The 21,404-nt window shown below is 58.7% G+C and overlaps 1 protein-coding gene across 3 annotated transcripts; it reads right to left on the minus strand.

Annotated features, from left to right (window-relative positions):
• Positions 1-136: 136 nt before the first annotated feature.
• Positions 137-21,089, minus strand: NOP14 (NOP14 nucleolar protein). Of its 3 annotated transcripts, none has more exons than XR_014812050.1 (18): positions 20,869-21,089; positions 18,521-18,655; positions 17,904-18,045; positions 15,541-15,680; positions 14,991-15,125; positions 13,879-14,001; positions 12,346-12,474; positions 11,386-11,653; positions 10,376-10,506; positions 10,033-10,118; positions 8,752-8,887; positions 6,179-6,280; positions 5,664-5,817; positions 3,294-4,422; positions 1,673-2,547; positions 1,215-1,333; positions 699-854; positions 137-523 (listed from the first exon to the last, which is right to left on the minus strand). XR_014812050.1 is itself a non-coding variant. In XM_005666511.4 (18 exons), exons 1-18 carry the CDS (start codon positions 21,061-21,063, stop codon positions 424-426), a joined length of 2,559 nt encoding a protein of 852 aa, XP_005666568.3. In that variant the 5' UTR covers positions 21,064-21,089; the 3' UTR covers positions 137-423. The 3 variants fall into 3 exon arrangements, 1 of the variants encoding a protein (XP_005666568.3); XM_005666511.4 differs by having other exon boundaries at positions 1,673-1,820; positions 4,263-4,422; XR_014812051.1 differs by lacking the exons at positions 137-523; positions 699-854; positions 1,215-1,333 and having other exon boundaries at positions 2,077-2,547; positions 3,345-4,422.
• Positions 21,090-21,404: the final 315 nt, after the last annotated feature.

The following is a 21,404-nucleotide window of genomic DNA, read 5'->3' on the forward strand; positions in this document are numbered from 1 at the left end:
TTCTGGGCCACAGCAGCCTGGCACCCCAGAGCGTCAAGCGACACTGCCCTAGGACAGCGCCAGTCCTGGCTGTCAGGGCACTGGGATGATGGGCGACTTTCCTCCTTCTGATTTCTCAACTGTTTGCAGACTTGTCTCATTTGTAACAGATTTTAGGTAACATTAAGTAACATTCTAAATTCCATACATGAAGGCAATCGTGCTCGGCCCACCACCGGCGCTGACCAGAAGCGCTGACCAGGACGGCTTGTGATTAACGGGGGTTTGTCTGGGGTGACGAACAAAGGTCATTCCCAGTTCACCGGCTCTCGCAGAGGCTGGGTCTCCACCGGGACAGTGCACCTGTCCCGAGAGTTCCGACAGGAACCAAGACAGGAGAACGCCCCCTGACCTCACGGCACAGTCAGCAGCTCCTTGTCTGATTTATTTTTGGAACTTCTTCCTCTTCAGAGCCTTCCACTCGCCCTCCTGTGTGGCCAGGCTGTTAAAAAGCTGCTTCACCTTCCGCTTTCTTTCCGCGTCCCTTAAAGAGAAAAGGCCCATTTTTAGATGAGTTTTGGAAGACGTGCCGCCTCTTTTCCTCTGACCCACAGCAGTTCAGAACCCGGGCGCCTGCAGCTCCGTGCAGGACAGGTGGGGACGAGCGCCGGGAAGGGGGCGCCAGCGCCCGGGGGTGGGAGGGCGACCCCGGGCCTCACCGTTCCCGGATCTCGGCGAGCTGCATCCGGGCCAGGAACTGGTTGTCCTTGCGGATCTCGCGGACGGCGCCCTTGAACTCTCGCTTGTGTTTGTGGATCAGTCTCCTCCGCTCCTGCTCCTCCCTGCTGCTCCCCTGCTTCCTCCCAAACTCCAGGCTGGAAGCAGAGGCCGGCGCTGAGGCAGCGAGTCCCGCTCCACGGCCTCCGGGCCTCGGCTCAGGGCTGCGCACGCCTGACCGCCCAGCCCTTGCACTCACGCTGTTCTTCCGCTCTTTTTGTCCTTCTAGGGCCGCACCTGCGCCTCATGGAGGTTCCCAGGCCAGGGGGCGGATCGGAGCTGCAGCTGCTGGTCTACACCCCAGCCACAGCCACGCCAGGTCCGAGCTGCGCCTGCGACCTACACCGCGGGTCTCGGCAACGCCGGACGCTTAACCCGAGGAGGCCGGGGCCCAGCCTCGTGCTCCTGGACACCAGTGGGGCCTTAGCGCGGCGCCGCAGCGGGAGCTCGGTACTCACACTCTGACCAGCCGGGGGGTGAACAGCTTCAGCGGCACGGGCTTGCTCTTCTCGCAGACCAGCGGCCGGCAGCGCGTCGGCTGCTTCTCCATGTCCGTCAGGACGCCTCGGGTCAGCTCCTGAAACGCCGAGATGCGCAGGCTGCGGGCCGCCCGCCCCGGGGAGCAGCCGGGCAGCCCCGGCGCGACGGGCCCCCGCACCCACCGCGACGCGGGGGCAGCCAGGGCCGAACCCGTTGAGCCTTGCGGGAGCCGCCAGGCAAGCCGCGGGCACCCTTCCTGGCTTCCTGCCTCCTTGCTCAGGACGGTGGGGCCTCCTCGGAGCCCAGAGCCGCTGCCCAGGCCCTGGCGGGCAGGGCGGGCTGAGGGGCCGGGCCCTCCTGGGTGTCTAGGGCCCTCGGCCCAAGGACGCAAAGCTTGCGCACCCGCTCCCCAGCCAGGGCCTGAGGGCAGCCTCACCTGGATCTCGAGGGGGCGGCTGCAGTCGGCCAGGTGTTGGGCGAGGAGGGCTTTCAGGGGCCTCACGATGTCGTGGAAGGCTGGCAGCGCGCCGTACAGGAGCACACAGCGCTTCACCAGGGCCAGACACACGGCCAGGCAGGACAGTCTGCAAGGCGACATCCAGCCTCAGGACCAGAGGAAGGCAGCAGCCACCTCCTTCCAGTCAGCAACAAACCAAGACGAGACCCTTCCACACACAGCTCGGAACAAGCCACCAGGGCCGCGGGCCGCTGGGGCCCAGCATCTGCCAGGGGCAGCGCTGGCAGCGGCCCAGGGCCCGCGGTGTCAGGAATGAAAGAAAACAGCACGTCGGCCTGAACAGGAAGGAGTGTTCTGAGAAATGCAAGTGGCTCCGTTTCAGCTTGTTTTTGTTTTTTTAAACAGGAGAAAATCAAAGTTTAATAACAAATACACACGTGGGAGAGACCCAGGAAAACAGACTCAGTTGCCAAAATGGCCACAGAGGCCCTTAGCTCAATAAGACCAGTTTCAGAGTTTTTTGTCTTCTTTTTAGGGCCACACCCATAACATATGCAGGTTCCCAGGCTAGGGGTCCAATTGGAGCTACAGCTGCCGGCCTGCACCACAGCCACAGCAACGCAGGATCCAAGCTGTCTCTGCGACCTACACCCCAGCTCACAGCAACGGCGGATCCGTCCTTAACCCCCTGAGCGAGGACAGGGATCGAACTGCAACCTCGAGGCTCCTGGTCAGATTTGTTAACCACTGATCCACAATGGTAACTCCCAGTTCTAGCTTTGTGTGTGTTTTTTTTTTTTTTTGGCTTTTTGCTATTTCTTGGGCCGCTCCCGAGGCATATGGAGGTTCCCAGGCTAGGGGTCGAATCGGAGCTGTAGCCACCGGCCTACGCCAGAGCCACAGCAACGCGGGATCCGAGCCGCGTCTGCAACCTACACCACAGCTCACGGCAACGCCGGATCGTTAACCCACTGAGCAAGGGCAGGGACCGAACCCGCAACCTCATGGTTCCTAGTTGGAGTCGTTAACCACTGCGCCACGACAGGAACTCCCCAGTTTTAGTTTTTAAACCACTAAAAGTACTTGTAAAATCAAGCAGATTTGTTTCGAAAGTAACACATTCTAGGCAAGCTGTTCATTTTCTCCCGGGAAGGAACCGCCACCAGAACTCGAAGAGCCCTTTCTCCAAGGATCACGAGCGGCCAGTGGGCGCGTGAAAAGACGTCCGTGGCGGATGGCACCTCAGAGCCGCAGGGAGACACGGCCCCTCCCGAGGAGGGCTGCCAGCACAGCCAGAAAATGCTGGAGGTCCCGTCACTGCTCAGTGGTAATGAGCCCGACTCGTATCCACGAGGCCACTCCCTGGCCTCGCCCAGTGGGTTAAGGATCTGCCGCTGCCGTGAACGGTGGCGTAGGTCGCAGACGCGGCTCCGATCTGGCGTTTCTGTGCCATGGTGAAGGCCAGCAGCTGTAGCTCTGATTCGACCCCCAGCCTGGGAACCTCCATGTGCCACACGTGCCACCCTAAAACCAAAAAACCCCAGCACATACTAAGTGTTGACAAGGATGTGGAGAACTTGGAACCCTTGCGTTAGGTTGCTGTGAACGCAAAATGGTGTAGGTGCTGTGGAAGAGAATGGTGTTTCCTCACAAAGTCAGAATCAGAACTACACAGGCCGCAGCAACTGCCTTTCTGCGTATAAACCCAAGAAACTGAAAGCAGAAACTGGAATGGATACTTGACACCCACGCCCACGGCAGCATGATTCAGAATAACCAAAAAGGGGCCCATCCACACAATGGAGTATTACTCAGCCTTTAAAAAGGAAGTGAACACACACCCAACGTGGATGAACCTCGAGCTCGTCATGCTGAGTGAGATAAGGCAGTCCCCAAAGCCAAATTCAGCAGGCCGCCACTGGCAAGAGGTCCCCAGGAGTCGAATCCAGACACAGGATGGAGACAGTGGGGCCAGAGGCTGGGGGAGGCCAGGGAGCGGCAGTGTCACGGGGCCAGAGGTTCGGTTTGGAAAGGTGGGTTCTGGAGACAATTGCGTACCGATGTGAAAGTACTTGATGCCACCGAACTGTACGTTCAGAAACGGATAAAGCGGTAAATTCTGTGTCGTCTGTATCGTAACTCCACCGAAACCACCGTGATCTCACGTCACCGTGACTTTGAAAACTCGGAGTGGAAGGACTGACAACAGGAGGTCCAGCCCCTCCTCATTCTGCCCCTCCTTCTCCAGACCGGGACTGGGACCCCACCCGAACCCTCTGCTGAAGCCGGACCCCCACGACGACATCTGGAGGTGACTGAGGGTCCCCATCCGTGGACACACGCGGCTCATCTTACTTATGCCTCCGTTGCCTTTGTCAGTGGCGTTCTGCGGTTTTCACCGTCCTGGTCTGCCACCTCCCTGGATAAGCTAATTCTTAAATTTTTCATTCCTTCTGATGCTTTTGCAGAAGGAATTGTTTTTGTAACCCCCTCCTTCGGTTGTTCATTGTGTGTGGACATATAACCGACGTGCTGCGTTCCTTTATTAGCTCTAGCAGCTCCCACGCACCTGGTGTGGTTGGCCTCCGTCCTCGTCTGCGCCTTCCAGCTCCCTGCCCAACGGAGCGAGAGGCTCCTCCTCTGCCACGTGGCCACGTCCTCTGCGTCGGAAACCCAGAGCAGCCCGGCGTTCTTCCCGAGGGCTCTGAACGGGGGCACCAGGCTGTAACCTGAATTCCCAGGGCGACAGGAACAGAGACGGCCTGAGGGGTACTGGGCTTGCACAGCAGGCTCGACGGGGCGAGGCCTTCGGAAGCTCACCCTTAACAAGCACCGCGTCCCCACCAGCGACAAGGGACAGCTTAGGCGGGGTGCCCAGGCCTAGTCCAAGAACGGCCCCCCCCGTAACACAAAAGTGAGCTGGACTGAGCATCAGAAATGAAGGCCAAGAAAGAGAAGGGGGAGTGGGGGGGTCGGGGGGGGGGGAAGCCCACGTGGGTGTGACCCGGGTCAGGGACGGCCGGCCCCAGAGCTGTCCCTCTGAGAGCAGTGGAGGCAGAGGAATGGCCCGCCAGGTGTGGGCACAGGGCCTGGCAAGGTTCTGGCGCAGCAAAGTGGGCGGTGGCTGGGCCAAGTGCGAGGCGCTTGTGGGGGACGCCAGTCTGGGGACCACAGTCCTCCGCCCTGCCTGACAAGGGCATCCAGTGCGTCCACGGCAGCCCCTCACCCGTGGCTGCAACTGTCTTCTCGTGGGTCTCTCTGGGGCACGGCCGTGCCTCCCCTGCGCCCACCTTGCACCTGGGAGAGAGCAGGGGGGGCTCGGTGCCACTGGGGCAGCAGCCGCATGCAGGGAGGATGCGATACGAGGTTGGGGGGGTGGGGAGCAAAAGGACGGCCACCCTGAGTGCTGAACTGCGGGGACTGCTGGTCCCCAGCTTGCGGCCCCGCCCGGCATCTACGAGATGCTGCGGCCCGAGAGCCAGGTCTTGTCCTTGAGACACGACAGAGCGAGGGGACAAAGGGTGAGCGGCCGGGAGGAAGGTGGGAGGGGCTCAGCATCCCGGCGCCACCGAGGGACAGAGGGAAGCCAGGGCGACGGGGCTCTCGGCGCACCGCCTCTGACCGCCGCCCTCTCCTTCCAACCTCGGAAGATCTGCAAGCGGCGGAGGCAGCTGCAGACCAGAGACGGGACGGCAGCGACCGGAGGGCAGCGCCCGCACCCGCGGAAAATGGAGGCGGCGCGTCCTGCTGCCTGGGGTCACGGTTGACACTTCCTCAGCGCAGAACGGACACGGAGAAAGCAGCCTCGGCGTCTCTGCCCTTCCGCACAGAGGCGAAAAGGCGCCACCCCGGGGTCGGACTTCAGATGTGTCGTCGTCTTTCCACCTCCCACACGGCAGGCCTTCTGCGATGAAGCCGCGTCTCTTTGCAAAGCACAGCCCACCGGGAAGCGCCCCTCGGATGAACTCACCCTGGCCTGGCCTCCCTGGAGCTGCGATGTAAAGGATCCCAAGGAGGAAATTAAGCAGCTCAGGTATGAATCTCTGGGACAGGGACACGTAGTCCAGGAACAAGCAGCACACGAAGAGACCCTTCACCACGTCCGGGAGCGACAGCACCGGGCACTGCGGATGGAGGGGGCACCGTGGGGAGCGGCCGGGACCCGCCGGGCCAGCACTGCCCCCCAGCGCCGCAAGGAGAGACCAGCGCGGCTCATCAGGCTTCCCGGTCCCCCGTCCTGAGTGGAGCGGCGGCTGCCCCACGGGAAGCGTGTCCAGCGAAGGAAGAGGGACAGCCTGGACCCTCGTCCACGAGCCCTGGAGGGAGCGAGGCCGCTTCTAAACTCAGACCTGCGGCTTGTCGCCATCGCAGGCCCGTGGAGACGAGCGTTTCTCCCTCCCGACCCCGATGCCAGTGTCCCCAGCCCTGGCTCGGCCCCCCAGCACCCCGCAGAGGTGCTGCCGGGATGGGGCGGGCCTGACATACCTTGGTGAGAAGCTGGCTGAGACACAGCAGCGCAGGAGTGACGACCGGGTGCCAGAAGTCAGAGGTCGGGAACAGCAGCCCAGCAACTTTCAGGTAAACGAGCTGCCAAGGAAGGGTCAGCAGGCAAGTTAAAGACGGCAACCGAGGGTCACGATACGGCCTTGGGAGGGCGCCCGCGAGCAGACAGGGCTCTGAGGCTGCAGGTGGAGCATAGCCGAGTGCGGCCGAAGTCGGGCTGGGACTGCTTCTGGCGGCCGGCTCCCCTCCCTGCCGCACTGCTGCTCTCCCACACGAGGCCAGACCCTTCCAGAGTGTGCCGGCTTCCCTGGTGAACTGGACAACAGAAATGGGACCCCATGCACCTGGCAGGACTCATGACCCAGTCCCCACCCGCCGTCCTGGGGCCTTCGTGCTCAGGTGGCCAGGGCAGGGGTCACCCGCCAAGCTCAAGAAGGGGCGGCCCGAGGCTCTGGCCCCAGCCCCACCGGTTCTGCTCTGAGCTGCGAGCGCAGAAGGGCAGGGGTTTCAAGGTCTCTGGCCTCCCAAACCCTGGGCTCCACAGCACGGAGTTGAGGCAGAGCTGCTCTGGGCGTGGCCGCAACGGCACAAGCACAAGAGCCCGAGTCTTGGCCTAGAAGCTCGTTTTCCTCTACCTCTACCTCCACCAAGAGCTGGGCCAGGGCCCCATCACATGAGCTGGGCACAGAGGCTGCAACTCTCTCAACCTAAGAAAAACGGCAGCAATTTTCCTGCAGTTCAGCAGGTGGCCGCGAGCTGTTGGGTCAAGTCCTGGCGACCCGCTGGCTCGATTTCCTCATCTGTGTGCGGGGCACACTGTCCTCACACCCTGCGGGTCCCCACGAGGACGAGATGAAGTCTTTTGTCCCAGGCCTGCCTCCACCACCTGCCACTTGCCCTGCCTAGAAACGCCTTCCAGATGGAGAGGGGGCCCCGCGAGGGCAGACGGGAGTCTCTGCAGAGCCGTTCCCGAGGCTGATCCCGAGGCCGATCCCGAGGCCGCCCGAGGCCGATCCCGAGGCCGGAGGGAAATCTCTGCATCGGCACGTGAGACGCCCCCAGCCCCACAAATCACAGGATCTCACTGGTTCGCTTTGGTCACGTGGCAAAACCTGCCACGAGCGACGTCACAGGAAAGCCAGCCCGGGACGTCTCTGAAGGCTGAAGGCATTCAGCACACGGAGCTGCTTCGAGTGTCCGAGTGTCCGAGCAAACCGGGCCGAGTCCCTAGGCCGCCCCCCACGCCCAGGAGCCAAACAGGCCGGGACGTGGGACGTCTGCACAGAAAGCGGTGCGCGCTGGCGGGCGAGTCGGCCACCTCCGACCTCGACCCAACCATGACACCGGGTCCCCCCGCTGGGGCTACGCCAGCCTTCTTCCCTCCCCGTCCCACCCGGTTCCCCTCAGCACTACGGAGCATCAGGGCGATGGGGGGGTGGTGAATCCGAGCAGGAGCCCCCGTCCCTGCTTGTGGGGCCTCCTGAGGTCCAAAGAGCAGACTCAAGCAGTTAGTGACAGAGGAGAGGGACACGCAGAAGTCACAGAGCCCCCGAGCCAGGAGAGTAATAAAGGCTGAACAAGAGACCCCTGGACAGACACACAGCAAACACACACCTGACGCGCTCTCTCGGTGGTTCGGCAGAAACTAAGCACCCCGCCCGCTGGGGACCGTGACACACGCTGACCAGACTGGCCGGAACCAGAGGCCAATGACAGGCCTGAAGCCACGGTTACCACAACCAGCCCATCAGAGGAGTCCACGAGCTGACCGCACCCCCAGCACTGCCCGGCAAAGCCCCCGAAGACCCCTGGGTCTTCCGAGCACAAGCTCTCCTGCTGGGAGTGGACCCACGTCTGCTCGGGAAGCCTCCACAGGCCTGCGGGTGGTCGCGGCAGCCTCACCCCCACGAGCAGACAGGAAAGAGGAGGACCTGGGCTGAAGCTCAGGGGCCACCCCAGCCCGGCCACACGGCCGCCCACCTCCCCCAGGTCATGCACCGACGGGCCGTGCTCAGAACCAGGGGCGTGGACGCGGGCCCAGGCCCTGGCCTGGGGCGCCTGCTCAAGCCATCAGTATAAACCCTGCCTCTTCAGTTTCCGCTGCTCAGGGTAACTCGGTCCAACTTAAAGACCTGAGACAGAGCAGACGGAACGAGGACTCCTTCAGTTCCCGGAGCTGACGGCACACCCACGGCCACTCGGAAGCGGGCAGAGGTCTCAGGGTGAACAGGTCACTGTCACGACCACACGGAGGGAGACCAGCCCACAGGCTGGGTCCTTAGAAAACGCGCCCCTGGGTTCGCCCCACAACCTCTCTGCGGGGAGACTCAACGGCACCGCGCACGGGAGTCAAGACGGAATCGGTCCTCAGGCGCCGGGGAGCCGACGGTCAGAGGAGGAGCAGTCCTTCCAGGCCTGGTCCCAGTGGACCCCCCAGGCGGTCTGGGGGCACCACGGCAGACCCCTCTCAAAGACACCAGCCCTGCCCTGTGACGTCGGCACCTGACCGCGGGCGGCTGCAGGCCAGCGACTGGATGAAACACGCCCCCGCTCACCACGTCCAGGCCGGGGAAGGCCGCCCGGCCGGTGGTCTCAACCATTCCTTCCATCTCATGCATGGCGTCTCGAAGGACGAATTTCATGGAGTAGCTTGCAGACTCAGGAAACATCTGGCAGAGATTATACAACTGCCTGTTGATCAAAAACATAAGTCAGGGCAGGACGTCTTCAGGAGCAGACACAGAAAAGCCCCGCACCTCCCGCGGTTACTCTGTTCCCGTGAGGTCACCTGCCGACTTGGAACTGGGAGCCCCTTACTGACACCTGGCTGGCCCATCTAGCTGACAGACGATTTTTCAAGACGCCTTTTTGCCCTTTCCTAAACACCCGCTCCGTCTCTTCAGGTGGGGTGCCAGAAGGAGCTGTGCGTGTGGCAGTACCAGCACAGGGACCACTCCTCCTGCAGACGTGGCCGGCAGTCCTGAGGTGCCTCACCCAGGAGCCAGAGGCTCCCCACACGCACGCCTGGGACAGAAGCTGGCACTGAGGGCGGGTGTGAGCAGCACGCAGCAGGCGGCTGGCCCGCGGGCACCACTAGGCCACTTGCTCTCAATGACCACCTGGCACTCTGCCCAGTGTGCCTTCCCCGCCACATGGCTCTGCTCTCATGGGCCTAGTGTGGCAGGTACAGAGCACGCGGGTGAGAGGGGCCCACAGGCAGTGAGTGCGGAGTGAGCCTGCTGGGGCCCACTGAGGCACGGAGCAGATGGGGTGGGTTTGGAGCGACCACTGACACTGCCTACGAGCTCCAATCCCTCGCAGCCCACCCAACCGGAGCCTGAAACGTCGCTGGTGAATGAAACAGAAAACGAGCCATCAAATACCATCAACAGGTCTTACAGTTCATTCATTTGCGGTTAAAAACACGTCCCGTCTCTAGGGTGACAGGAACAGCATGTTAACAGGACTTAAGAGTGGGTGGTGGAGAGCCCGTTGTAACTCAGTGGGTCAAGAACCTGACATAATGTCTGTGTGGACGCGGGTTCGATCCCTGGCCTCGCTCAGCAGGTTAAGGATCTGACATTGCCGCAAGCTGCTGCAGAGGTCGCAGATGTGGCTCGGATCTAGTGGTGCTGTGGCTCTGGTGTAGGCTGGCAGCTGCGGCTCCGATTCCAGCCGTAAACGTGGGTCATTGCTGAATCACCGCAGCCGTGTATGCTATGGGCCATTTTCAAGGCTGATCGTAGCAACCTCAAAATGTATTTTCCTGACTTTATAAACAGCACAAAATTTGTTCAACTCAAAGCCGCATGTTCCAGACAACCCACTTCACTCACACAACCAGCTTATCAATGACGCCGAGGTCTGGTGGATCTTTCGTAGCCAGATCCCCGACGTACTCCAGGAGGAAGCCGAACAGCTTCTGCAGGAACAAGGGCGGGAGCAGAGCTCAGTGCGGCAGGCAGACGAGCCCCCTCACACGGCCACCGCTGGGGGGCACGCCACCTTCCACGATCCTGGTCAGGCCCAGGTCTGGCGTGGCTGTTGGAGGCCATGAGGCCAAGCGTGGGCCCGCTGCCTGCCGCGGCCTGGCTCTCCGCCCATGCCCACCCCACGCCCGCCCCGCGCTGCAGACCAGGGCTCCGCCCCCCACTCCCGGTACAAACCACTCCGACTTACTTCTAATTTTGCCTTGTTTCCCACCGCGAGACTCGGGTGATTGCATTTCTGAATTCTCTCCACAACTAAAAGCTGCTCTTCCACTGGTTTTCCTGATAACAGAGACTTCAGTTCCTTGTAGGACTCCGGAGCTACGAAAACCACAAAACACACCCCACACTTAACCTGTAAAATGAGAACCACCCTTACTTCGGATAACACAGAGGTAAAACTAAACACACGCTAAGTAACAGCAGTTCCTTTACCCCAAGAGACAATTTACTCTCTTTTCTAGAAACACCCATTTTCCTTCGCATGTAGTGACGACAAACACCTCTGACGAAGGCCCCGCGTACACCACCTGCGAGTCACGGGGTGCCCGAGACCGACCTCAAGCCAGAGACGACCTGCGGCCTTCCCTGCAGGAGAAATGTGCTTCCTACTGGGCAGGTGGGCAGCCGAGGCGGCGTGGGCCGAAGCACCCAGACCTCTCAGAGCAGGCCAGCAGGAGCCCCTTGAGCAGAGCACTGTCCCCGCTCGAGACGCGCCCACGGTCCCGGCCACTCCCTCGAGGTGAGAACGCAGGCTCGCCCACCAGCTTGTCCCCTCTGCAAACATCCTGAAGTCACATGACAGTTTAGGACTGGACCCGTGTCTCTGCACACGCGACAAAGCAGTCCGCTAGGGTCTCGGAGAGTCGCCGGGAGGCCCAGCAAGGGTGCCCGGGCCTGGGCACAGGTGACTCCGGAGCGCCTGGCCGGGGCCAGTGGATAAGGCAGTGCGAGGACACCCGGAGGACACGCTGCCGTGGCCCGCGGAGCCGCCGCAGCCACGGGACACGCAGGCCTGGAGGACGCGGGTCAGTCGGGGGGCGGGGGGCACATCGCCGTCAGGGGTGAGCGTGCCCATGCGAGAGCAGAGAGGGCACGGACAGGGACATGGCCACAGGCCCAGCCGCACCCCGTCCCGTGAGGCAGACGTCCCAGGTCACGGAGGTTGTGCCCAGACGAGAGAAGCCCAGCTCTGTCTACCTGCGAACGTGTAGGGCAGCTCGGCCCGGGCAGCCTCCTGGACGTCCTGACCGCCGGTTGACGACCTCTTCACGGGGGTCAGACGCTGCTCCTCCGCCGGCCTCTCGTGTCCCGCGTCGCTCCCCGCGTCAGAGCCCAGGTCCGAGTGGCTGTCTGGGCCATCGCTCTCCTCTGAGCCCCCCGCGCTCGAGCCTTCGCCCCCTCCGTCTCCGCTCTCATCATCACTGGCTTCCGGACGGGGCTCGTCCTCCACGTGCATCCTCCCGTCCTAGGACAGAGCGCGGCACCCGTGACCACTCGGGCGCTGCGCCTCCCTCCTCGCGAGAAGCACAAATCTGTCTGCCTGCGTTGGGCCTCTCTGCCAGCCACGTGCATGTGCTCGCAGGCCTGGGCCGCTACGGGCCTGGGAACCGTGCTCCCCAAATCCCTGCTGCCAGGATGCTGGGCAAGGCCTCCCTTCTGCCAGGGAGCAGCTGCGAGGGTCTGCCACTTCCTGCCCCCACTGTGGGGCAAGGGACAGCCGGCTCAGCAGGGGCTTCGGACCCCTCACGAACCCCCATCACCCAGCTTCCTGCCCTGGGTCCCTTTCTGCCCAAGATGCCAGCCTCTGCTTTCCTGCCCCGAGCCCTGACCGACACTCGGAAGGGGATGCGGGCAGAGGCCTTCGGGGACCAGTCTGAGAGAGGCCGTTATTTTACTCAAGAACAACCAGACACTTAATACACGGAGGGGCTGCCGCAGCGACGGCGTGAACCCCGGTGGGAGGCACGTGCTCGCCCCGCAGAGGCGAAGACCACCGGTCCAGGCCGCTCTCCCACGTGAGCACCAAATAAAGGACCACAGGGAGGCTGTTCCTACAAAGACTACAATCTCCATCTGCGAGAAACTTAAGTGAAACACCAGAAAACGTTCTCTCTGAAATTAAAAAGGAACACCAGGAGACGAAGGCAAACACCCTACTTTGTAGGAGAGCGTGCGCCTGTCGTCTTTGTCCAGCACGAAGCCGTCGCTTAGGTCATCCGCCGACGTGTGCTCTGGTCTCCTGGGCACGCCGTCTTCCTTCCCGAGCATCCTCCGGCGTCTCTCAGCCTGCGCGGGGGAGGAAAAGCCTCGGCTGTGCCCACAGGCGCCACGAGGAAGCGTGCTCTCCGGGCGCTGCGCCAGGCCGGCCTCTGCTTTCAGCCCTCGATGACACAGGCAAACCCTTGGTAAGCATCGTATGGAGACATTTAACAAAAATGAATACACAAATACTGTGGCAGGAGGCTCTTCCAGTCACGAGGAAGGAACACCTGTTCGTCTGAGGTCTTTCTGGCCAAATGATTCCGGCCAACCGTGAACTTCACTCACCACCAGCTATGGAAGAGCAACAGGACACCTTCCTGTCTCCGTGCGATTTGAAAACACGCAACGGGGAGTTCCCATTGTGGTACAGAGGAAACCAATCCAACTAGTGTCCATGAGAACGCGGGTTTGATCCCTGGCCCCGCTCAGTGGGTTAAGGATCCCGCGTTGCTGTGGCTGTGGGGTAGGGCAGCTGTAGCTCCGATTCCACCCCTAGCCTGGGAACTTTCATATGCCCCGAGTGTGGCCCTGAAAAAGAAAAAAAGAAAAAAAGAAAAAAAGAAAAAAAAAAAAGGCAAAAAGAAGAAAACACGCCAGGGGCACAGGGAGGGGCCCATGATGAACGGATGCCCGGAGAAGACCAGACAGGGCACACTGTGCTGCTGTTCGCTTCTGTTCTGTGTCGTACTGACGTCGTAAGACCACGGAGGGGAGTTCCCAGTGTAGCACAGTGGGATCTGCGGCATCTCCGCAGCGCCAGGGTGCAGGTTAGACGGCCAGCTCGGCACAGTGCGTTAAGGATCCGGCGCTGCCGCAGCTGTGGCTTAGGTTGAGACTGTGGCTCAGATGCGATCGCTGACCAGGGAACTCCAGGTGCCGCGGGGCGGCCAAAAACACACATCAAGGGACAGTAACAAGGGACAGTGTGCTGTGTCTTGCTAGCAGCTGTTTTGAGGTAAAGGGACTAGAAAAAAACGTTATTTTAAAATTTGTTATAGGAGTTCCTGTCGTGGCTCAGAGGAAACGAATCTGACTAGCATCCATGAGGATGCAGGTTCGATCCCTGGCCTAGCTGAGAGGGTTAAGGATCCAGCGCTGCTGTGGCTGTGGTGGAGGCCGGCAGCTTAGCTCCGATCCGACCCCTAGCCTGGGTATTTCCATGTGCCATGGGTGAGGCCCTAAAAAAATAAAGTAAAACAAAATTTGCTGCAGAGTATTACCTGCATTCTTCTTGCTTTCATAGTAATTATGTATATAATATGTATATTATATATTTCATAAAACACCATAAACTTTAAACAGGATAAAAACACTCCACCGATAAAACCAGCACACTTCCAGCCCATCTTACAGAACAAATCAGAAAGGGCCTTAAAGGAAGGCACGAGGGTCTCCCACAAGGGCGCTGGCCCCCACCGCCCCCCATACCTCCAAACGCTTGAGCCGCTCCTGTTCCTCCTTTGCTAACTCCTCCTCCGTTTTCAACCTGTTGGAGGGCTGTGCCTTCATTTCAAAGCCAAGCTCACGAACCATTATGTCATACGTGTCAGGCTAGGGCAGAAAGAAGAAATTTTTTAAAAAAAAAATCTGCATAATTAGCTAGCTTCCTGCACACTCTAGTACTGGCTGGGCACCATTACAGAAGAAGCTAAACCCTATCCTAAGTCTTTCCTTCCTTGGAAAGAGTTGTTCTAATCTGTCTCGAGGACACTTTTAGGTCATAGGTGACTTTTCGCTCCTAGAAAATTCTCAAAATATATCGGCTTTAGGAGTTCCTGTTGTGGCACAGCAGAAATGAGTCCAACTAGGAACCATGAGGTTGCGGGTTCGATCCCTGCCCTTGCTCAGTGGGTTAAGGATCCGGCGTTGGGGTGAGCTGTGGTGTAGGTCGCAGACAGGGCTTGGATCTGGTGTTGCTGTGGCTGTGGTGTGGGCCAGCGGCTACAGCACTGGTTCGACTCCTAGCCCTGGGAACCTCCACATACCTGGGGTGCAGCCTGACCGAAAAAAATATATATATATAACAAACCCAAACATTGCTCACTGAGGTGACAAGTCCCCTCGGTGGGATCTGGGGTAAAGGTGACAGCAACAGGAAGGGTGACACACAGATGTGCACATGGCCAGGGAACCCAGTGAGATGCCACCATTTCCTAGAAACCAGCTATCAGAACCAATGCAGCTTTTCCAACATCTCAGACTGAAAACAGTGAGGCAGGAGCCACACTGTTTAGAGGGAAAGGTAAGTGAACGGCTCTACGGACACACAAGGGAGTCACTGGAAAGCCGGACACCAACCGAAGGGCTCCCGGAAGCATCCCTCCTACCTGGACACGACCGCCTCTTTTATCCTGAGAAGATACTGAAGCCACTTTGTCTATTCCCATCCCCACACGACACACCAGAAAACTTAACAGAAAAGCTTAACAGAAAACGCAGGTCCTGGGAGAAGCGGAGAAGAGACGTCTGGCCTCCCCTTCTCCGCAGAGAAAGGCCACGAGGACAGCGGGAGCCCAGGCTTTGCTGGGCCGCGCACCCACCCTGCGTTTCTCCTGTTCACGTCCGCTCTCTGGCTTGGCTGTTCTGAGCGCCAGGAGAGTCTGGATTTCTTTCCAGTCTTGGTCCAGCTTCTCTGTGAGTTCAAGGGCATCTTCTCGTTGAGCCTGTCTCTCTCTCTGGAGGAAAAGGACAGACAGAAGGCACCCGCTTACAGCCGGACTCCAGCCAGGCGTCCAGGCCTCGCCGCCGACACCTAACAGGAAGGCTCAGCCTGGCAGAGGGAACCTCCTGCTACAGAGCGAGTCCCTGAGAGGCCCTGAGTAGTTCGCTGTCAGCAAAAAAGCCATGTTTTGTGACACCTGATAGACTCCCAAACAAACAAAAGCCCTTCGACCCTCCCCAACCCCCCCACCAAAACCACAAGAAACCACCGGGAGCACCAGCTTGACGAAACTTCAAAGGCGCTTGGCATTCCCATTCAAAGCGGATGCCTTCATGAAATCCAGACGTCAACGACGGCCGAAAAACGCACGGGGAGGAAACGTCTCGAGACAGCGGAGCCGCGCGTCTCAGGCGGCGTCTCCGACGCACCTTCTCCTGCTTGGACCTGGCGATGAGCTCCTCGATCAGCTCCCTGCGGGATTTTGGCTTCTCCGCCTCCTGGCCTTGCTGCTGAGCCTTCTTAGGAAGGAGCCCGCCTCCACCACCAAAATGGGCCGCGGTCAACTCAGCTGGAGGGAAAGGGCAGAGAACGCCTCCGTGAGGCCCAGGCCCGGCCGGGGCGCAGGTTGTGCAGCGAGCGCTCGGCCAGCGTCCCCCACGCTCGGCCCTGAGAACGACGTCCACCTCGAAGAGAAAGTTCTCTCACACAACAGCTGGCAGGAGCCCACGGGCACAGCGGCAGCTGAACACCCAGGATGAGCCGCTCCAAGGAAACCCGGAGACATAAAAAGGCCAAATGGCTTGATTCAAGTGGACATACCAAGAACACTTTTGAACTGAATTCAAATCTCATGAAAGATGGGCAAACAAGCAAAACAAGCTGGAACCTGAGGCTTAAAAGGCAGCCCAGGATCAGGCCACTTTGGACCCTCCCACACCTCACCAGCCCTGACTGCAGGAGCTGGAGGCAGCCACTCAGTTGGGCATTTTACTTTTTTTTTTTGGTCTTTTTTGGGCTGCACTCATGGAAAGTGGTAGTTCCCAGGCTAGGGGCTGAATTAGAGCTGCGGCTGCTGGCTTACACCACAGCCACAGCCATGCCAGATCTGAGCCACATCTGCAACCTACACTGCAGCTCACGGCAACACCAGATCCTTAACCCACTGAGTGGGGCTGAGGCATCCTCATGGAAACTAGTTGGGTTCATTTCCACTGAGCCATGACAGGAAGTCTACCAATAATTTTTTCTTTTAAATCTCTTTTTAGGGCCACACCCGTGACATGTGGAGGTTCCCAGGCTAGGGGCCCAATCGGAGCTACAGCTGCTGGCCTACCCACAGCCACAGCAATGCGGGATCCAAGCTGCATCTGCGACCTACAACACAGCTTAAGGCAACACCCAATCCTTAACCCACTGAGTGAGGCTAGGGATCGAACCCACAACCTCACAGTTCCTAGTTGGATTCATTTCCACTGTGTCATGACGGGAACTCATCTACCAATAATTTAAACTTGGCAGCTGTAAAATATGCTTTTATTTTTGGCATCGCTGGATCCTTAACCCACTGTGCCAGGCCAGGAATCGAACCTGTGTCCCAGAGCTCTCAGGATACGGCCAACCCCACTGTGCCACAGTGGGAACTCTGAGGGCTGGCTTTTAAGATGAAATTCTCGGAGTTCCCGTCATGGCGCAGTGGTTAACAAATCCGACTAGGAACCATGAGGTTGCGGGTTCGATCCCTGGCCTTGCTCAGTGGGTTAAGGATCCGGTGTTGCTGTGAGCTGTGGTATAGGTTGCAGACGCGGCTCGGATCCTGTGTTGCTGTGGCTCTGGCGTAGGCTGGCAGCTGCAGCTCTGATTCGACCCCTGGCCTGGGAACTTTCATATGCCGCTGGAGCGGCCCAAGAAATGGCAAAAAAGACAAAAAAAAAAAAAAAAAGATGAAATTCTCCTATCTGTGTTGTGTCATTGAACAAAAGAATGGCTCCTAATGACTCATTTAAAAAGTTACAGTAGGGAGTTCCCATCTTGGCGCAGTGGAAATGAATCTGACTAGGAACTATGAGGTCACGGGTTTGATCCCTGGCCTTGCTCAGTGGGTTGAGGATCGGGCGTTGCTGTGAGCTGTGGTATAGGTCACAGATGCAGCTCGGATCTGGCACTGCTCTGGCTGTGGCGTAGGCCGGCAACTGTAGCTCCGATTAGACCCCTACCCTGGGAACTTCTATATGCCATGCAGGCGGCCCTTAAAAAAGGACAAAAAGTCAAAAAAAAAAGTTATAGTAAATGTATTTACTTTCAAATGTAAAAGGCTTTTCCTTTATAAGTTGCCTGGATTTTGATAAGCTCCTAACACAAATCAAAGGAGAGGAGGTCCTGTTGTGGCTCACTGGGTTAAGAGCCCAACACAGTGTCTGTCCGTGAAGATGCAGGTTCGATCCCTGGCCTCACTCATCAGGTTAAGGATCCAGTGTTGTCTCTGGCAGCGTGGTTTCAATCCCTGGCTGAGGGCAGTGGGTTAAGGATCCAGACTGCCACAGCTGTGGCACAGGCTGCAGCTGCGCTTGGATTCGATCTCAGGCCGGGGAACTTCCATGTGCTGCAAGTACAGCCAAGAAAGAAAAAGAGAGAGAAAAAAGGAAGGGATACCAAGGAGCTTTCTCAGCCTAGCCAGTCTCTGCCTATCAACCCACACACCCTCATCAAGAGCGAATCCGCGCTTCTAGGTCTCTGAGCAGGGCAAGAAGAACCCTGAGCGGTGAGCAGACGGGCCCCCGTTCCCAGCCCTCACCTGACAGCACTCCGCGGTCCTCGGCGTCGCTGTCACTGTCCACAATGTCATTATGCTTTTCTATGTCTGCCAGAGACTGGCCGTAATGAGTTAATTCTTCATCTTCATTTAGGTTGTAGATGCTTTTTTTCTCGTGTTGTCGCTAACAGAATAGAGGAAAAAACCCTCAAATTTCCACATCCATTTAAACATCAAAAAACAATGCTTTTCCCATGTCTGTGCAATTGACAATGAAGATTATTCTGGGTCATTTGAGCAACAATTTGGATATAAACAGAACCCACAGAAGGTAAATCAATCGACGGGCTCACGGAGGCACTGGGAAATCACGCAGCCCTGCCTGCCCACCAGGAAAGCTCCATAGTCCACTCGCCCTGGCTGAAGGCACTTCAGTCCAAACCTCCAGGACGCATCAGTGCCATACACTCTGGTTAAGCTATTTAGCCACCCAACTGGTATTTGCACAAAGCTGCCTCCCTTTGGCCTTGCCAGACAAGGCACAGCATTCGAGGCCCATGCCCACAAAACCAGAGGTGAACAACGGGAGGCAGCCTTCTCCGTGCGTGACTTCTGTGTAAAAACTTCTACTGCAAAAGATCCTTCGGTCGTTTCCGTACCTGCTGCTCCAGGGCAAACCTCTTCAGCATCTTCTCCTCAGGACTTAAGTTGCTGTCATATTCCCCAAAGCGTTTATCTGTAAATACATTGGACTTATCCCTTTCTTTGTATTCCTTTAGTAACGTCTGGGTGCGCTGAAAAACAGATCACAGAATAATCTCTCACTGGCACCAGCGACGAACTCTGAGCATCAAGGGGATGCTTCAAGGAGACACGACGATGGGTCTAAGGACCTGGAAGATGCCACCGAAACAAACAGTCCAAAAAAGCCGATGCGCTGGCTGGAAAGCCTGATCTCAATTAACGAGGGGAAAGTGGGTCCCTGCCACTCAACGAGGCAAAGGGGACTAGGCCTGGGACCCAGGGAACTCTCATGCTGTGTTCCTACTTCCTTGTACTTCCATGCCTAACACCAAAGGCTACAATGAAACAAACAAACAAAAAAGAAACGATGGAGCACTCAGCGGTCACTCCACCCTGTGAAGAAACCAGAGGCCTGAGACTATAGCTGAGAGAAGGGCAAACACAGAACACGGAGCAGAGCAGCAAGCCGTTTATGGCAACTATGACGTCGCTATCCCTTGCAAAGAATGTAGTGGCGCTGCCTTTCTCTTTGCACATATGTGCAATTACTTCTACGCACAGTCTCTGCTACTCAGATTCCACACTGTCATGTTTGTCTACTGCTGAGTTCGTCTGTAACCCTAACCAACCCCTGCAGCTTCTGGGTCATTCACAGACAAGCACATGACATCCAGGAGCTGTAGTCAAGCATGAGGACAGCCCCATCGCTTCCCAGCAAGGACTCCGGGGAACACCTATAGTACCTGTAAAGGGAGATACAGGTAGTTCCCACCTCAGGCAGCTAAGCAGAAACGAGGGCAATGAGGCTTCAGTAATGAAGACAGACGAGTCCACTGTGGAGTCCATGCTTTTGCCACCCCCACGCCTGCCTTGGGGCGTGTGACAGGAGACACACTCGAGTCAGCTCTAAGCTTGTCTCGTCTACCTCTATTGCCCGCTCCTTGCAAAAGATGACACCTGATTTAATTCAAAGATCATCTGGACCCCAAGCCGTGTGAGAATACAGACTCTGAGCCCCTGAAGCTGGGGCCGACGGCTTCTTTACCTTTTCCCCTCCACCTGCTAGAACAGAGCTGAAACACAAGTGCCCAGTGGCGCATAAAGGCTTCAGAGAGGTTTAAACCCAGTGCAAGCCCCAGCCCTTACCAGTCGTGCCACCTTAGGAAAGCTAAGGTTAGGGTTAGGGTTAGGGTTAGGGTTAGGGTTAGGGCTAGGGTTAGGGTTCTAACCCTAACCCTCTGTGCTTCTGCCTACTAATTCATTAGCCTACTGATACCTCTTCCTCAGAGTAATAATAAACATTGTTTTGCTTTTTAGGGCGGCACCTGTGGCAGATGGAAGTTCCCAGGCCAGGGGTTGAATCAGAGATGCAGCTGCCAGCCCACACCGCAGTCACAGCAATGCTAGAGACAAGCCTTATCTGTGACCTACACCACAGCCTGTGGCAATGCCAAATGGTTAAGCCACTGAGCAAAGCCAGGGATCCTCCTGGGTACTAGTCCAGTTCACAACCTGCGGAGCCACAGCGGAACTCCCAATGTTGTTCCGCCAACCAAGGAGCGTGTCTCAGAAGCTGCATGGAGAATGCCACCTGAACTGAACCCTAAAGCACAGAATGCTCTGAGACCACAGCACAGAAAACGTGAAAGCACTCAGCATCCAGGAGGGTAGCATTTCAGCTACCCTGCAAGGGACAGGGTTGTGTGTTGCAAAGCAGAGATGCACTCTTCCTCAAACATCCAGGAGCACCCCTATGCAGCCCCCATTCTGTGCAGAAAAGGCCCAGGATCCCTAACCCAGCAGCGTTCAGAGTCTCCAGGAGAACAGGCTGAAAGAGATCCGCACAGGGGACACAGCAGCAGAGAAGTGACTAACTGCCCCAGGCGCCTGCAAAGGAGCCACAAGGAAACACACGTGTGCTGGGTCTCCAAGGAGGGACAATAAATTTCCAAGGACTGTCATTCCAGCCCACCCAAAGCCAGAGGCATGACACGGGGCATACACGACACACGACGTCCAACTGTGCCAAGCGCTGGTCCGAGGACTCTAAGTGACAACTGCCCTCCCTCACCGCAGCCCCGGGACGCGGGTCCTCCCATCATCTCAATTTACAGACGAGGAAACAGGCGCAGAAAGGTTCCCACGCCTCCGGGCCACCGCGCGGCACACACCCCGCGGTAGGGCTCGCGAGTCTGCGCCGTGCCGCGGAGGTTCAAGGGTAGGGCCGCGGGCCCGGGGGGCGCGCTCCCACCCCCCCGTTTACCTTCTGGAGCGCTCGCGCGCGGGACACCCCGGGCATCCCCACATCGTGGCGCGTTTTCCTGCCCAGGACCTGGAACTTCTGCCGGTTGACTTTCACCTCGAATGGGTTGGGGTTGGGTCTCGCTCGGCCGCTCCGCGCGCCCGCCGGGGCCCCGAGGGCCTTCCCGCGCGCCCCGGCGGACCTGGCCTTCCCCATCGCGACACTCGCCGGACTTCAGAACCACTCAGAAGACACGTGCACCTCCGCAGCCCGGGGCGGCCCTCCGGTTCTCGCGAGAACTGAGCCCGTGCGAAGGGGAACGCCGGGAGAAACTCCGTCTCGCCCAGGCCCCGCCTACTCGCCCGCGGCGGAGCGACTACAATTCCCAGCAGCCTTCGCCGCGCGCGGCCTCCTGGGAGCGGTCGCGGCCCTCGCGGCGCCGCCCCGCCTCCGCACGCCAGCGGGAGAGCGCTCGGGCTCCCTCTCCTGGGGAGCCGTTGGCGGGCGTCGGCGCTGTGCCAGGAGGCGGCGGCGGCGGCGGCGCCCCTGCCGGAGAG

This window comes from Sus scrofa, chromosome 8 (assembly GCF_054392235.1).
Source record: "Sus scrofa isolate SSC_HxYL_T2T_F1_AM1 chromosome 8, Sscrofa_HxYL_maternal_Yorkshire_Landrace_v2.0, whole genome shotgun sequence".
Classification (NCBI taxonomy): Eukaryota; Metazoa; Chordata; class Mammalia; order Artiodactyla; family Suidae; genus Sus; species Sus scrofa.

Coding starts and splice junctions, on each gene's coding strand:
- NOP14 (XM_005666511.4), bottom strand. CDS start 21,063: ATGGGGAAGGCCAGGTCCGCCGGGGCGCGCGGGAAGGCCCTCGGGGCC. Junction 14,002..14,990: donor GTGAACAGGAGAAACGCAGG/GTGGGTGCGCGG, acceptor TTTCTGCCCTAG/CCTGACACGTATGACATAAT. Junction 10,507..11,385: donor GCTGCCCTACACGTTCGCAG/GTAGACAGAGCT, acceptor TGGTTTTCGTAG/CTCCGGAGTCCTACAAGGAA.